The sequence below is a fragment of the Hylobates moloch genome, unplaced genomic scaffold (genome assembly GCF_009828535.3).
Source record: "Hylobates moloch isolate HMO894 unplaced genomic scaffold, HMol_V3 SCAFFOLD_14, whole genome shotgun sequence".
NCBI classification, from domain to species: Eukaryota; Metazoa; Chordata; class Mammalia; order Primates; family Hylobatidae; genus Hylobates; species Hylobates moloch.
In genome coordinates this window covers 13,486,991-13,503,961 of record NW_026652289.1, presented here as the reverse complement: position 1 = coordinate 13,503,961, position 16,971 = coordinate 13,486,991, and the positions used below count along the sequence as shown (strand labels likewise).

The 16,971-nt window shown below is 42.0% G+C and overlaps 1 protein-coding gene across 10 annotated transcripts in view; it reads right to left on the bottom strand.

Annotated features, from left to right (window-relative positions):
• LOC131381120 (putative T-complex protein 10A homolog) overlaps nt 1-16,971 on the bottom strand; it is a 123,140-nt gene that overhangs the window by 98,400 nt on the left and 7,769 nt on the right. For 2 of the 10 annotated variants that reach the window (XM_058427264.1, XM_058427267.1), the window contains exon 5: nt 8,865-8,981. The exons of the other annotated variants lie outside the window; for them this stretch is intronic. In XM_058427264.1, the coding sequence (XP_058283247.1) occupies nt 8,926-8,981 (56 nt within the window). In that variant the 3' untranslated portion in view covers nt 8,865-8,925. Of the gene's footprint in view, nt 1-8,864; nt 8,982-16,971 lie in introns of those variants that run through there. 10 annotated transcript variants of the gene reach the window in all.

Here is a 16,971-nt window from a genome sequence, read left to right as displayed (position 1 = left end):
CCTGAGTAGCTGGGATTACAGGCGCCTGCCACCACACCCAGCTAATTTTTGTATTTTTAGTAGAGATGGGGTTTCACCATGTTGGTCAGGCTGATCTTGAACTCCTGACCTCATGATCCACCTGCTTCGGCCTCCCAAAGTGCTGGGATTACAGGTGTGAGCCACCGTGCCTGGCCAGAGAAAACAATTTCTTAATGGAAAGAATTTGTTATCAGTTTAGGCTACAAGCCTGAATCTTTGAAACAGCATGACTCAGATAGTTCATCACTCAGAGAATTAAGGTTTGACATCCCTTGGTTCTAAGTGAGGTTTTCTTCCTCTTTTGAGGACAGCAGCATTAAATTACCAGAGCCATCTCATCCGTCATTCATTTAGTATTTACCACACCTACTATGTGCAAGAGGCAGTGGAAAGTAGAAAGATTAGAAAGAAAAACTCCTGCCATCCAAGGGGTTAGTAGCTTACAGATCTTAGAATCACACAACTTAGAAAAAAAAGTTGAAGATTATATACAGAATCCAAATGCTTTATTTCACAGATGAAGACATAAGACCCTGAACTATTCTATAACTTCTGTGGTAAACTATAGAGGCAATTCCCAAACCCAGGTCTTCTGACTCAAAGAAGGACTGTGTCTTTCCATTCTGTTTCTAACAGCTAAGAAGCTCCTGCATCCCCGGATCCCAGAGGCCTGTATGGTCTGGAAAGCTGGTGTCGTGGTCATCAGTCAAAAGCACACACACCCCTCACTGCATACATACACCACGGCCAGCACACACCTGGAGGTTTGGACATACACGTTCATACACTTACATAATCCTCACAATAAGTGTTTGAGGCAAGAATTGGTATTCAGGATGTAAGCCTGAGAAGCTGAGTGGAGTGTTAAATAACCCATTCAAGGGTGAAGGGTCCCCGTGGTGAATTGAGGGTTCAAAACTCAGTCTGTTCTCTGCCCCTACACACCAGTAGCCTCGATTTCGAACTCGTTTGGTTATTCCCTGTTACAGACTGAATGTTGTGTCTCTCCCCACATTCACATGTTAAAACCCTACTTCCCGATGTGAGAGTATCAGGAGGTGAGGCCTTTGGGGGTGATTAGGGTGAAGCCCTCATGGTGGAATTAGAGTCTTTGTTAGAAGAGACACAACAGAGATGATTGTTTCTCTTCAGCCATGTGAGGACAGGACAAGACGTCCATCTACGAACCAGAAAGGGGGACCTCACCAGACACCAAATCTGCTGCTGCCTTGATCTTGGACTTCCTAGCCTCCAGAACTATAAGAAATAAATGTTTGTGGCTGGGTGAGGTGGCTCACGCCTGTAATACCAGCACTTTGAGAGGCTGAGGCGGGTGGATTACTTGAGGTCAGGAGTTCGAGACCAGCTGGCCAACACAGTGAAACCCCATCTCTAATAAAAATACAAAAATTAGCCAGGCATAGTGGCACACGCCTGTAACCCCAGCTACTCGGGAGGCTGAGGCAGGAGAATCACTTGAATCCGGGAGGCTGGGGTTGCACTGAGCCGAGATCTCGCTACTCCACTCCAGCCTGGGTGACAGAGTGAGACTCCCTCTCAAAAAAAAAAAAAAAAGAAAAAAAGAAAAAAAACAAATGTTTGTAGTTTGAGCCAGTCCATGATATTCTGCTATAGCAGGCCAAACTGACTCATACACTCCCTTTGTTTCATCTTCATGTATTTCCGGCATCCTGGTTTGTACCAAATAATGGAATCTTAGAATTTTAGAAATGGAAATGTTCTCAGAGACCATGTGGTCCAGATCTCTCATTGTACAGGTGAGGCAACTGGTCCAGTGACTCATCTGTGCTCATGGCATGAGAGCCATGCAAGCTCTAGAGAGCACACACGGAGCGAGAGGGACAAGCCGAGATCCTGTCCCCACAGGCACTAGCCTATCCATGGTTTGGTACAACACGGGTGTCATCCTGGTTGTCCCAGGCCTCAGCAGCCAGTGGATGTTAATAAGGTCACATTATTAATAAAAATAAGAATGAATAGGCTGGGCGCGGTGACTCACACCTATAATCCCAGCACATTGGGAGGCCAAGGTGGGTGGATCACCTGAAGTCAGGAGTTCGAGACCAGCCTGGCCAATATGGTGAAACCCCGTCTCTACTAAAAATACAAAAATTAGCCAGGCATGGTGGCAGGCACCTGTAATCCCAGCTACTCGAGAGACTGAGGTAGGAGAATCGCTTGAACCCAAGAGGCAGAGGTTGCAGTGAGCTGAGATCGTGCCATTGCACTACAGCCCGGGGGACAAGAGAGAGACTTCGTCTCAAAAAAAAAAAAAAAAGAATGAATAAATAAGTAACTAACTTGATGTAGGAGCCATACACATGCATCTGTCTACTACAGAACCTCCCACCCCTCTTTAAGTCCTCACCTTGGTTTTGTGGAGTCCCGTGGTCTGTCTCACAACCACCCTTATTTGTACTCAACACCCCAGACGTCATTTGAGTGTTTTCCTCAATCATGACCATAGCTACTCAGACCTTCTGTCAGCGTCTGCTTTCCCTGAAAAGATTTCTCTCTCGTGCCTCTCTGCCTGTGTCCACGGTGTCTGAATTGAAGGTCCTTGGTCTTCAAGGAACCAAGACTACACTGAGACCCATTCTTGGGAAGTACCTCTCCTTCAACCTCGGTACCACTCATCCATAAACACCAACACTATTTGCCTCTTTGTGTATCACAAAGTCCCTCATTGAAACAGCCCCTTAAACTCCAGTCTGGAAAACAAGCCCACTGGGCTATTAAGAACCAATTTTAGAGACAGACATCCTCCCACTTCCTCTTGACCCCAGGTATTCTCTGCCAAACTACAATTCCTCCAGGAAATCAGCAACTAGCAGCAGCTCCACCAACCCATGGAGGTTTGTTTTGTTTTTTGAGACAGGTCTCACTCTGTCACCCAGGCGGGGGTGCAGTGGCGCAATCACAGCCCACTGCAGCCTGACCTCCCCAGGCTCACGTGATCATCCATGGGGCAGTTTGAAGAGACCTGAAGCCCAAGATAGACTCAGGCTGGAATTCCCACTATATACAGGTCACTAGATTTAATTTAAATGTGTCTTAAATTTCACAAATGATGCAACAGAAAGATGTAATTCAACAAAACTTGTCCAAGAAGGTCCCTGGTATTTTCTCTCTTCTGGAAATCGTCGATGAAAAAGCGTGTTATATGAGCTAGCAGAACTCAGTCTTTTAAGGGAAAAAAGGTCGTTTAATTCCACAATAAGAAGCATACTGTGGGCAGAAAAGAACTCCCTGTTTATTGCATATGTCAAATTATTTAGGTATCTATGAGAGAAAGGTGGATGTACCAAAAACCTAGGCTATGTGTAATCATTGAAATTGAGTATCAAATTGCGCTCTATGTTTCCTGGAAGCCAAGATAAAAAGTAAAATAGGTAAGTTATATAGTTCTCCACTATTATTCATCTCATAGAGTAACACAGCATCTGGTCTGGTCTAACAGCCAAAAGCCTATCATCACATAAAGAAATGAATTAATTGCCTGGGTCTCTAAATAAAGGGAATAAATCACCCTAGACAACAAGGTCTTGGAGGGCCTCGACTGGTTGGTCCCTAGCACATGCCCTGCAACAGTTTTCCATAATAGAAACAGATTTCATCTGACTTCTTTTCTTTTCGAGTCAGAGCTTCGCTCTTGTTGCCCAGGCTGGAGTGCAATGGTGCGATCTCAGTTCACCGCAACCTCCACCTCTTGGTTTCAAGCGATTCTCCTACCTCAGCCTCCCAAGTAGCTGGGATTACAGGCATCCACCACTATGCCCCACTAATTTTGTACTTTTAATAGAGAAGGGGTTTCACCATGTTGGTCAGGCTGGTCTCAAACTCCTGACCTCAAGTGATCTGCCCGCCTCGGCCTCCCAAAGCGCTGGGATTACAGGTGTGAGCCACCGCTCCCAGCCCTCATCTGACTTCTTATGCAAAGTACAAGAAGATGTCACATTGCTTTCTTTCCTATCGTTTTGAGAAGGTGTTTGTACAAAGACCTCCTGCTCTGAACACTGCTCGTTCTGCCTCTGATGGGCCCAGCTTCTTGGATGGACCACACATGCTACCAGGTGTGGCTTATGAGACCCTTGAGCCCGGCTTATGATGACCCTTGGTGTTCACTTTCCTCATCATTTTCAGTCTGGGCCAGCTTGTCTGTCTGTCTTGGACATAGGAAGATGCCTTGTTAACCTCTTTTTACCCTCTCCCATAGCCAGTGCACAAAAAGATACTTGGATCCTGGGTCATTGTTCCCTGACCATAGGCTTTGTCGAGATTAGAACTAACTGGTTCTTTCAAAGAGAATGCCTGCAATAACCAAGTATATTCCACAGATAGGTAGCAAATGCTACATTTGTAATCATCATAAAGCTGAAAGGAAAAAGAAACACTGCAAACACACTGAAACAATTAAGCAATGTTCTTTCCTGACTTTAGGCTGGGAAGAATATTCTTTGTGCACCGTATAGTCGGTAAGACAACGTTCTGAGACCCACGTTTTAGTTAGTTACCAACTCCTGAAGCCAATGGAAAATCACAGTCTTTGATGTGTAAAATAAATGAGAAAAAGGGTGTAGCGCCTTATAAAATACCTGCGCTTTCTCTGGACCAGCCAGGAGCAAGACTTGAAATCCTCTTACTGAGGAAAATGAAGGAATGCACACTTGCCTTTTGAGGCACAAAATAAAAGAAACCTATAAAATTTGTGTGGCACAGTGTCCCAGAAATCAATTATGTAATTCTTAGAGCAAAAACCTGTTTATAATCTCCTGTTTAACAAAATTTTTAAGGGTTATAAAAGGTTTATTAAAATCTTACCTTACGGTCAAACTGATTCAGATTAAATACCTTTGTCTATAAGGTTTGATTAAGATTTGGGTTTAACATAAATAGTACCTTAATGTAAAGGTGAAATTTGGCTTATTGGGTATAAAAATCATACAGGGAGCACTGCCAAATATGAAATGGTATTGGGCTTTCTTTGGGCTACATTTGCATAAATATGTTATTGGTATGTGATCTGGAATAATGGAAACTCCTATAATTCTGATATGACTTAGTGTATGTTATTAACAATTATAAGAAAAACCTGTTGTACTTTTATTCCAATGTTCAATTTATTGAAAAACTGAATAATATCCCTTTAATTTTAGCCAATATGTTCACACAGATAATTTCTTCTATGAGATTAAGATTTCACAGACCTTTAACAACTTGCCTAAACCTTCAGCTTTATCCTGACTTAAAACAATCCTTTAACTCTCTAAATTTAGGCAAGAAATCCACATTCCCAGGCCTTCTTATACTCTTTTACCAAAAGTACATTCTACTTCCCTTACACACCTTGAAGGTAAAACTGTTTCTTCAGTAGTCTCAATTACATGTTACAATGTTAACTCTTGTTGTTGTTGTTGTTGGTGGTGGTGGTGGTGGTGGTGGTGTTGAGATGGAGTCTCACTCTGTCGCCAGGCTGGAGTGCATACAATGTTAACTCTTAGCAACTTTTATTTTTGGTGAAAAAGCCGGTTAGTAAGTGATTTTAATTATGTACCAGGTGTGGAGCCTAGGACCCAGACAAAATTAGATAAAGGACTCATTCCCTAAGGCAGAAATTGAACCCTGAACCTGGGCCACCACTGTGAAAAGAGAAAGCATCACTACATGGTTACAAGGTCAGGCTCCCCAAGACACACAAGACAAGAGGGAAATCTCATCCAGTTTTGTTTTTAGGGACCTGCAGCAAAATTTACAACTGACCAGTTTGCTGGGCCATCTTGAACAGCGGGCTTACAGGTGTCCTAAGACCATGTTCCATCCTACGATACCCCTCTTTATGGCAGAACAATACAGAAAGACACACAAAGCACACCAGATTCACTATAGCTTAGGACTAGCCTCACAAATCCTTTTTTCCATTAATCTAAACTTTACAGAGGAGATAAACAATGATATTTACCATTCATTCAACCAGTTTGCACACAGAGACAGAAACAGACAGAGAGAAGGAGAGGAAGCATTGCCTGAGGCAGGGTGGGGAAGGCGAGGTGCTCAGGGAGGCCAGAGAAAGACCTACCCATTGCAGTGACACTGAAAAGTTCAGGCGGCTGCTTGTCAGCAGAAAAGAGGTATTTTCCAGCGGTATCATCAGCTCTCGAGTTTCCCCTTTTAGGGAGGAAAAAGCTCCCCATGTCCCACAATCCTATATGTGCCTAATCCCGTCACCCACAGCCCTCAGCAAAGAGCTCAAGGTAGATTAATCCAAAGAGAATAGCAGTTAACGTCTCATAATACCAAACCCATTCTTAGCCAAAAGGGACTTTACTGAAAGGGGCTTCTAACCCCTTAAATCTTAAAAGGGACCCTAACCGTCCTAAGTTGGGCCTTTAACCCAAGGTAGGTCAAGTGTCCTTGCCTTTTATCAAGAGCAGCCTCTAACCCACTCTGTCTTAGGAGAGGCTCTGACTCCCCTAAGTTGGGCCTCTAACCCAATTCCATCCTTTACCTGGGTACCCCACCGCTTACCCAAAGTTGGCCTACCAGTGCTGCAGTCTATTTCCTTTGGGTCGGGGGGTTTCTTCAGTATCGTCCCCTCAAGGTTCACCACAAAAATGTTACTGGCCCCCACCACTTACCCAAAGTTAGCCTTTGGGTGGGGGTTTTCTGCACTGCAGTCCCTTCAGTGGTCACCAGAAAGATGCTACAGGAAAGGAGTCCCAATCCAGACCCCAAGAGAGGGTTCCTGGACCTCGTGGAAGAAAGAATTCAGGACGAGTCTTTGGAGTACAGTGAAAGCAAGTTTATTAGGAAAGTAAAGGAATAAAGCATGGCTACTCCACAGACAGAGCAGTCTCGAGGGCTTTTGGTTGCCCATTTTTATGGTTATTTATTGATGATATGCTAACAAGGGGTAGATTATTCTTGCCTCCCCTTTTTAGACCATATAGGGTAACTTCCTGACGTTACTATGGCATTTGTAAACGGTCATGGCGCTAATGGGAGTGTAGCAGTGAGGATGGCCAGAGGTCACTCTCATCACCATCTTGGTTTTGGTGGGTTTTAGCTGGCTTCTTTACTGCAACCTGTTTTATCAGCAAGGTCTTTAAGACCTGTATCTTCTGCCAACCTCCTCTTTCATCCTGTGACTGAGAATGTCTTAACTTGCTGGGAATGCAGCCCAGTAGGTCTTAGCCTCATTTTACCAAGCCCTTATTCAAGATGGAGTTGCTTAGGTTCAAACACCTCTGACAGTAGTTTTTAACTCTTAGCAACCTTTATTTCTAGTGAAAACTCTAGAAAGTAATTTTGAATTGTTTCATATCAGTTATTTGTAGATTAAAACCATTTTATAATTTTTTAGAAATATAGTTCTTCAAATTATTTTTTATTATCAGATCTAAATATATTTACTTTTCTATACTATATAGAAATAATATGTCAAGGTATATAGACTTAAATCATGTTTAATAATGAATATTTCAGTATCTTAACTTGAACATGACTCATTTTCTGATTTTATTAATTTAACATAACACGACTCTAGGATTTTAAATTACTGAAAATAATTTTGGGTCAGGCGCGGTGGCTCACACCTGTAATCCCAGCACTTTGGGAGGCCGAGGCGGAGGGATCACGAGGTCAAGAGATCGAGACCATCCTGGCTAACACGGTGAAACCCCGTCTCTTCTAAAAATACAAAAAGAAATTATCCGGGTGTGGTGGCGGGCGCCTGTAGTCCCAGCTACTCGGGAGGCTGAGGCAGGAGAATGGCGTGAACCCGGGAGGTGGAGCTTGCAGTGAGCCGAGATCGCGCCACTGCACTCCAGCCTGGGCGACAGAGCGAGACTCCATCTCAAAAAACAAAAACAAAGAAAAAAAAAGAATTTTGAGGCTATGACACAGGCAGCCTCCCTAATGTCTCCTCCCAGTCATTCTAGGTCCCAAGAAGCCATGTGCCACCCATGAGGACTATGAAGGTCAGGCCCCTCTGAGTCCATCAGAACAGAAGCCAGAGCTGTGAAGACTATACTTGGAGGATCCAACCCCTCTCACGATAGCCAGGAGGCAAAACGGGGAAAGCAGAGGAAGAATTGGGCTTGTAGCTGGTGGTCTAGGCACCAAGAATGCGTCTCCAGATGTCATCTTGGCCACCTATCCAGACCCCTGAATCCAGAGACTCTAAACCAAAGACATAAGCTCACAATCAAATCAAGCGAGTATCTAATTATATTTAACTGATAGTTTTGAAGCCATTTCTATTTTAAGAACGAATTAAAAACTAGCTTTATTTACCAGATACCACATACATATAACATATATAGACATACAAACCAACAGAAGCGGATCCTATAGCTTTTGCGTTTTTAAATCGTTTTTCTTTTCTCCATTTGGTGTATCAATCTTTCTATTACCTGTTTCACTTCCCTAAGCAATTGTTAACTAGGCAACAAATTTGCATTTCTAAAGAGAGAACTTGCCACGATTCCCAGTTGCTATGAGAGAGAAATGGACACAATCCCTTAGGTGAAACAAAAAAACATAAGCACAGAGCTAAGATTCTCGGCCTAAGTATTGATTCATCATTTGCTCAAACCCAGGGGAAAAAAAACTGCTCAAGTAAAAGTTCACTTAAGATAGAGAGAAAAGCACCTTAAACAAAGGCATTACTTCTTATTTAAATTTAAAAAAATGGTTAGAGTTTCTACTGTATGTTGGCAGACATCCTTACAAATTGAGATCTCTTTTATAGTTGTAAATTTCCTTTACAAAAGTTTCAAGGTAGCCAATTAAATTCCAGAAAGGTGCATTTTATTTCAATAGGGTGTCCTTTTTAATGTAGCCACTGTTTCTTAGTTAAAATTACTGACTTCAGGGTGGAACCCACTAGGGAACAGAGTCGAAAAAGCATCCTCTATGGCTGGCCTCCCTCACGGATAGGTCTGAAAAAGAAGCAAGTCTATTTTACCTGATGGCCTAACTTTTGTAAATACCTTATCTAGGATAGCTTTCTTTCCACCTTCAGGGTGGAATAGTAACTAAGCAAAGATTAGCAGATTTAATTTTTCTTATCAATTAGTTTCTTAAGCTTTTTATTTGCCTTTCGTAAAATCTTTAAATAAAAATATTGAAATCTTTTTAGAAGCTTCTGCATATCAATCGGCATCCCTAGATGAGACTAATTCGGGAGGCCTCATTTTCAAATGCATTTCTTCAGTGCAGTGTTGTTTATTTGGAACCTTCCATGGTAAATTATCTTTAGTAAGATTTCACCATTTCTGTAAGACTTTCCTGCTTCTGAGGCCTCATACTTACGCATTGTGAAAGGAAAATAAATCTTGGGGCCCCAAAATCACTAAGCTAAAGGGAAGAGTCAAGCTGGGAACTGCTTAGGGCAAACCTGCCTCCCATTCTAATTCAAAGTCACTCCTAAGCTCACTGAGATAAATGCATATCTGATTGCCTCCTTTGGAGAGGTTCATCAGAAACTCAAAAGAATGCAACCATTTGTTTCTTATCTACCTATGACCTGGAAGCCCCCTCCTGGCTTTCCAGACCTAACCAATGGTCATCGTACATATGTTGATTGATGTCTCATGTCTCCCTAAAATGTATAAAACCAAACTGTGCTCTGACCACCTTCAGCACTTGTCATCAGAACCTCCTGCGGCTGTGTCACAGGTGCACATCCTCAACCTTAGCAAAATAAACTCTCTGTATTAACGGAGGCCTGTCTCAAATATTTGGGGTTCACAGCATGTATAAGCCGGAAGGTACTCAGTTCTTCCAAAACTAAGGGTTCTATCTTTACGTGAAACATTGGCTTTGGAGATCAGGTTCCCTTAATCAACTTGACTAATGATTTTTTTTCTATCTAAGCCTGGAAGAAAAATGAAACAAAGAGAAGAATAGAAAAATCCCCATGAATTTCCAAAAGCCGAATTTTACACCCCCTGCAATATTGCCATTTACTACTGGTTTTTTTTTTTTTTTTTTTTTTTTTTTGTGAGGGGGTTTGCTTTTTTGCCCCGGCGGGGGTGGTGGGGGCGCCTCTCGGGCTCACTGCAAGCTCCGCCTCCCGGGTTCACGCCATTCTCCTGCCTCAGCCTCTCCGAGTAGCTGGGACTACAGGCGCCCGCCACCACGCCCGGCTAATTTTTTGTATTTTTTAGTAGAGACGGGGTTTCACCGTAGTCTCGATCTCCTGACCTCGTGATCCCTCCGCCTCGGCCTCCCAAAGTGCTGGGATTACAAGCGTGAGCCACTGCGCCCGGCCTACTACTGGTTTCTTTCTGTCCCAGTCAGACATAAGAGGCCTATAACTGGATCCAAGCCAGCTAATTATCAGATCCAATCCGATCCTGAGCCTAGTCCTGTTTCTATTGTGACTTCCAAACCCAGTTTGGGTCAGAAATTTGCTCAAAGACATTGAAGACCCCAAAACACAAATCTGTGGAGCTTCAGAATCTAAGAGAGAACTTGCCACGATCCCCAGTTGCTATGAGAGGGAAGTGGACACAATGGTGGGGGCGAAAAGAGTCAAACTCTGTAAAATATTCTAAGAGATTTATTCTGAGCCAAATGTGAGTGACCATGGCCCGTGACACAGCCCTCAGGAGGTCCTGAGAACATGCGCCCAAGGTGGTCAGGGTACAGCTTGGTTTTATATACTTTAGGGAGGCATGAGACAGCAATTAAATACATTTAAGAAATACATTAGTTTGGTTCAGAAAGGTGGGACAACTCAAAGCGGGGAGCTTCCAGGCTTTAGGTAAATTTAAACATTTTCTGGCTGATAGTTGATTGAGTTTATCTGACGACTTGAGATCAACAGAAAGAAGATGTTTAGGCTAAGATAAAGAATTGTGTGGCCGGATGCAGTGGCTGACACTTGTAATCCCAGCACTTTGGGAATCTGAGGCAGGTGGATCACCTGAGGTCAGGAGTTCGAAATCAGCCTGACCAACATGGTGAAACCCCATCTCTACTAAAAATACAAAATTAGCCAGGCCTGGTGGCACATGCCCGTAATCCCAGCTACTTAGGAGGCTGAGGCAGGAGAATTGCTTGAACCTGGGAGGTGGAGGTTGCAGTGAGCTGAGATCGCACCATTGCACTTCAGCCTGGGCAACAGGAGTGAAACTCCGTCTCAAAAAAAAAAAAAAAGGTAAAGGATTGTGGAGACCAAGTTTGATTGTGCAGAGGGAGCTCTCAGATAGCCGACTTCAGAGAGAGCAGGCTGTAAAATGTTTCTTATTGGATCTAAAAGGATGCCTGGCTCTTAGTTGATTATTTCCTGGATCTGGAAATGAAGGAAGGAAAAAGAAAAGGGGGGTAAAGGGGATTCTCTGCAGTGTTCATTTTTTCCACAAGGGACACTTTGCAGGGCCATTTCAAGATATGGCAGAGAAACATGTTTTGGAGTAAAATATTTTTATTTTCTTTCTTGTTAGGCCAGAGTCGGATTGGAAAGTAAGTCACGATATAGAGTTAAATAAACCTCATCTGATGAAAACTTATGGTTTGTAGGGCATGACTCCCCAGACCCCTTAGATAGGAATTTGAGCAAGATAAAAAATATCAGAGCTTAGTCCTCAATGGGTCTGGTGGGTACCTTGCTTAGTCACTCAGCACTCATGGGGGTCATCAGAGGATCTACTTTGGATCCCACTTCTGATGCCATCTATTAAATGAAAAAACTTCGGCTGAATTAAATTTAAGAGTTTAATTTAGCAAAGAACGATTTGTGAATCAGGCAGCCTCCTGAGCCAGTTTAGGCTCAGAGACTCTAGCGCAACCACGTGGTAGAAGACTTACAGGCAGAAAAAGGAAAGTGACGTGCAGAAAACAGATGTGAGGTACAGAAACAACCAAACTGGTTGCAGCTCGGCGGGCGTTTGCCTTATTTGAACACAGTTTGAACAGTTAGCCCTTGATTGGCCAAAACTTGGTGATCGGCACAAAAGTAGGGCTTCAGTCTGTTTACATCTTCATTTAGGTTATAGTTCACTATATACAGAGAAACCTTTAGGCTGAACTTAAAATATGTTAAAAAGCAGCTTCAGTCTAAACTTGATTTAACAATATAAAGACTTGAGGCAAAGAGAATTTCATAACTTGCTCAAGATCACAGAGAAATGAGAAACTCAGAATAACCCTCAAGTACTCAGGCTCCAGACTGGATGCTGTTAACCTCCCCTAGACTCTCATGTCTATATTGCTTTTGGCCTATAACTTTTTCATGTGTGTGCATGAAATTGTGAACTTCTTTTCAGTGATAGTCTTGTATTCTTATTTTATTACACTTTTTAGTTCTTCATGAATACAGCCACACCACTCTGAACACGCCTGATCCTGTCTGATCTCGTGAAGCTAAGCAGGGTCAGGCCTGGTTAGTACTTGGATGGGAGGAATAGATCTTGAATTTTATAAATAGCACTCAGACATCTATTTTTATGCTTATTTTTAAATGTCTTGATAAAATGTTTGACTACTATTACATTCTTGGGAAAAATCTCCCTTTTTTATGTTACGCTTTTAATAATCACTAGATTTTGTTTGCTAAAATGTTATTTAGAATTTTTCATGTATTTTTCATTGGCCTGTGATTTTTCTTTTTATATAACATCTTTTTTAAGGGTCTTTGTTAATATTACACTCAAGTTTTCTTCTGTTTTTTATGCTCTGAATTCAAGCAGTTAAAAATCCATGGGAAATATTTTTCCTTGACATTTTCTTTTTTTTTTTTTTTTTTTTTTTTGATTTTTTTTTTTTTTTTTTTTTTTTTTGAGACAGAGTCTTGCTCTGTCACCCAGGCTGGAGTGCAGTGGCGTGATCTCACCTCACTGCAACCTCCACCTCCTGGGTTCACGCCATTCTCCTGTCTCAGCCTCCTGAGTAGCTGGGACTACAGGCGCCCGCCACCTCGCCCAGCTAATTTTTTTTTTTTTTTTTGTATTTTTAGTAGAGACAGGGTTTCACTATGTTAGCCAGGATGGTCTCGATCTCCTGGCCTCGTGTTCCGCCTGCCTCGGCCTCCCAAAGTGCTGGGATTACAGGCGTGAGCCACTGCCCCCGGCCTTTTCCTTGACATTTTCAAAGAATTATGCATGTAATATTACATTGACTGTTCACCCAGTCCCTTGCCCTAAAGCCTGGTAACATGATTAACTCATGATTCCTGGATAAATGCTATGTTCTCATTCCTCCATTTTTATCTATATGTAAGGCTCTTGGCTTTGAATTTGATTTCTATCTCTTTGTTTGGTTAAGTTCATCTTGGTAAAACGTTAGCTCTCCCCGCATTTGTTCTCAGTTCTATGAGGTAGAGTTGATAAACTTTCCCAGTAGGACAGACACATATTTTGCCCAATGTGTGTTCTCTGTAAATGCAGGTGAGGAAGGAGGGGTAATTAGAGGAAACAGAATGAGAATCTCTAGGGATTTGAGCCCTTAAACACTTCTACGATAAACTACAATTTATACAATATTTTCTGAGTCATGTAGTTTTGTGTTGGATTGCTTTCGGTCTGGTAGAATTCAGCTGGGAAACCAACTGGTCCAGGGCTTTTTTTGGTTGGTAGGTTTTTCATTACTGATTCCATTTCAGAAGTTGATATTGGTCTATTCAGGTTAACAGTCTTTTCCTGATTCAATCTTGGGAAATTGTGTGCTTACAGGAAAGTAGCCATTTCCTCTAGATTTTCTAATTCGTATGCTTAGAGTTATTCATAATAGTTTCTGAAGGTCTTTTGTATTTCTGTGGGATCAGTTATGATACTGATAAAAAACACCTTTTTCATTTCTGATTGTGCTTTCTTGGATCTTCTCTTTCTTTTTCTTTGTTAAACTAGCTAGTGGCCTATCGATTTTATTTATTTTTTTGAAAAACCAAGTCTTGGTTTTATTGATCTTTTGTATGTATTTTTACATATCAATTTCATTAAGTTCTTCTCTAATTTCAGTGGTTTTTCTTCTGCTAGTTTTGGGATTTTCTCCCCCCTAGTTCCTTTCCCTCAGTTGACCTAGTTTCTTCCTTTCCAAAGATAGATTGTTAATTTGAGATTTTTTTTAACTTCTTGATGAAGACATTTAGGGCTATAAACTTTCCTCTTAACACTGCCTTGGCTGCATCCACAGATTTTGGAAAGTTGTGTCCCTATTTTCATTAATTTCAAATAATTTTTTTGATTTCTGCCTCAATTTTGATGTTGACCCAGGAGTTATGCAGGAGCAAGTTATTTAATTTTATGTATTTGTATAGTTTGAGGAGATCTTGATATTGATTTCTACTATTATTGTACTGTGATTCAAGAATGTGCTTTGGTATGACTTTGATCATTTTGAATTTATTGAGACTTTTTATGATCAAGCATGTGGTTGATCTTAGAATATATTCTGTGTGCAGACAAGAAAAATGTATATTTTTTGGTTGTTGGGTGTAGTGTCCTGTAGCTGTCTGAGGTCCAGTTGGTCAAGTGTCAAGTTTAAATCCGGAGTTTCATTGTTAACTTTCTGCCCTGATGATCTAACACTGTCAGTAGGATGTTCAAGCCTCCCACTAGTATTTTGTGTTTGTCTAAGGTTTTTCGTTGGCCAAGAAGAACTTATTTTATGAATCTGGGTGCTCCAATGTTGGGTGCATATATATTTAGAATAGTTAAGGCTTCTTGTTGGATTGTACCCTTTATCATTATGTAATGCCTTTTATTGTCCTTCTTGATTTTTGATTTAAAGTCTGTTTTATCTGATATAAGTATAGTGACTCCTGCTCTTTTTTCCTTTCAGTTTGCATGGTAGAATTTTCTCCATTCTTTTACTTTGAGCCTGTGGGTGTTATTATATGTGACATGGATTTCTTGAAGAAAACTGACATTTGGGGCTTGTCTTTTTATCAGGCTTTCCACTCTGTGACTTTTAAGTGGGCATTAAGCCCATTTATATTCAAGGTTACTATTGATATGAATGATTTTAATTTTGTCATTGTGTTGTTAGCTGGCTGTTATGTAGACTTAATTATGCAGTTGCTTTATAGTGCTTGTGGGCTATGGTCTGAAGTGTCTTTTGTGGTTGCAGGCTCTTTCAATTCTATGTTTAGCACTCCCTCACCAGGTTCCCCTCACCAGGGACCTGAGGATCTGAGGACGCCCTCACCAGGTCTACTTCTGGGGATGTCTTGTAAGTCTGGTCTAGTTTAAATATATCCCCTCAGAATTTGCTTTTCTGAGACGGATTTTATTTCATCTTCACTTAAGAAGCTTAGTTTGGCAGTATATGAAATTCTTGGTTAGAATTTTTTTTCTTTAAGATGCTAAAAATAGGCTCCCAATCTCTTCTGGCTTATAAGGTTTCTGCCGAAAGGTCTGCTGTTAGCCTGATGGGTTCCCTTTGTAAGGTACATTCCCCATCTTTCTTGCTGCCTTTAAGATGTTTTCTTTTGTGTTGACTTTAGTGAATCTGATGACCATGTGCCTTGGGGATGGATGTCTTTTATAGTATCTGGCTAGGGTCCTCTATATTTCTTGGATTTGCAGGTCAACTTCTCTAATGAGATTAGGGAAATTTTCATGGACTACGTCCTCAAATATACTTTCCAAGTTGCTTATTATTTCTCTTTCTCTCTCAAGAATGCCAATGAGTCATAGATTTGGTTTCTTTGCATAATTGCATATTTCTCAGAGGTTTTGTTCATTTTTCTTTATTTTTTCTCTTTATTTTTGCCTGACTGAGTTGACTCAATTACCTGTCTTCAAGCCCTGAGGTTCTTTTCACTGCTTGGTCTATTCTGCTGTTAATAGTTCTGCTTGTATTTTGAAATTCTCGTTGCGAATTTTTCAGTTCAAGAAGTTCAATTTGGGTCTTTCTTAAAACGGCTTCTTAAAACTCTTGAATCATTTTACTGAATTGCTTTGCATCCTTGGATTGAGTTTCAAGATTCTCCTGGTCTTGATAAGCTTCCTAGCCATCCAGATTCTGAATTCTATGTCTGCCATTTCAGACTGATTAACCATTACTGGGAACCTAGTGGGCCTGTTTGGAGGTAAGGGGACACTCTGGCTTTTTGAATTGCCAGAGTTCTTATTCTGATTTTTTTCCCATCTGAGAAGGCTGGGTTCCTTTAACTGTGATGGTAATCTAGTATAGTCAGTTGGCTTTGTATCTGGAAGTTTTCAGAGGGCTAAGGCTCTGTACAGGGTCTTTGTTGTTGAATTCTTGCCCTTGGTTTATCAGCAGGGAGAATTAGGAAAGTGACTTTTGTCATTGTTGTAGTTTGGGCTGCGATCCAGTAGATAGTGTTTGAGAGCAATGGATGGAAGACGGGCTCTTACTTGGCAGCATGGCTCCTTTGTGTATCCTTGGATTTGCAGCTATGCTCTGTGGTACAAGGGGGAGAGAGGTGACCCCCTCACCAGGTCCACTCCTGGGGATTGGGGGAGCCACCTCTGATCGCTGGCACTTCACCAGCAATTCCAATTATTTATTTTTTTTTTATTTATTTTTTTTTTTAATTTGATGTTTCAGCCTCAGGGCTCCCTTGGACAGAGGTCCAGTAGGGAGATAGGCCACATCTTTACTGGACCTGCCCTGTGGAGGGGAGGCACATCTAGGTTCTAGGCCAACCTGTGAACCAGTGCAATTCACCCTTCTCAGTTTTCTGGGAGTGTGGGGTCCTCCCCAATTTGAGTGCAGAGCACCTGCCTGCAGCTCCCTCCTCCAGACCCTTGGGACTGGGTCCCAGGTGCACTATAGGATCTGAAGGGCTCTCAGGCTTCCAGAATGCACTTAGGTGGCACAAAGCACCCAGGCTGGGCAGTGGAGCTATGTTGTGTACAGGCTTCTGCAGGGTGGCCAGGCACGAGCCTTGGGAGGGGCTGGCAGGCAGGTGGCCTGTGAGACAGATGTACCCCAGTCCCCACAGGGAAGGTGGCCCTG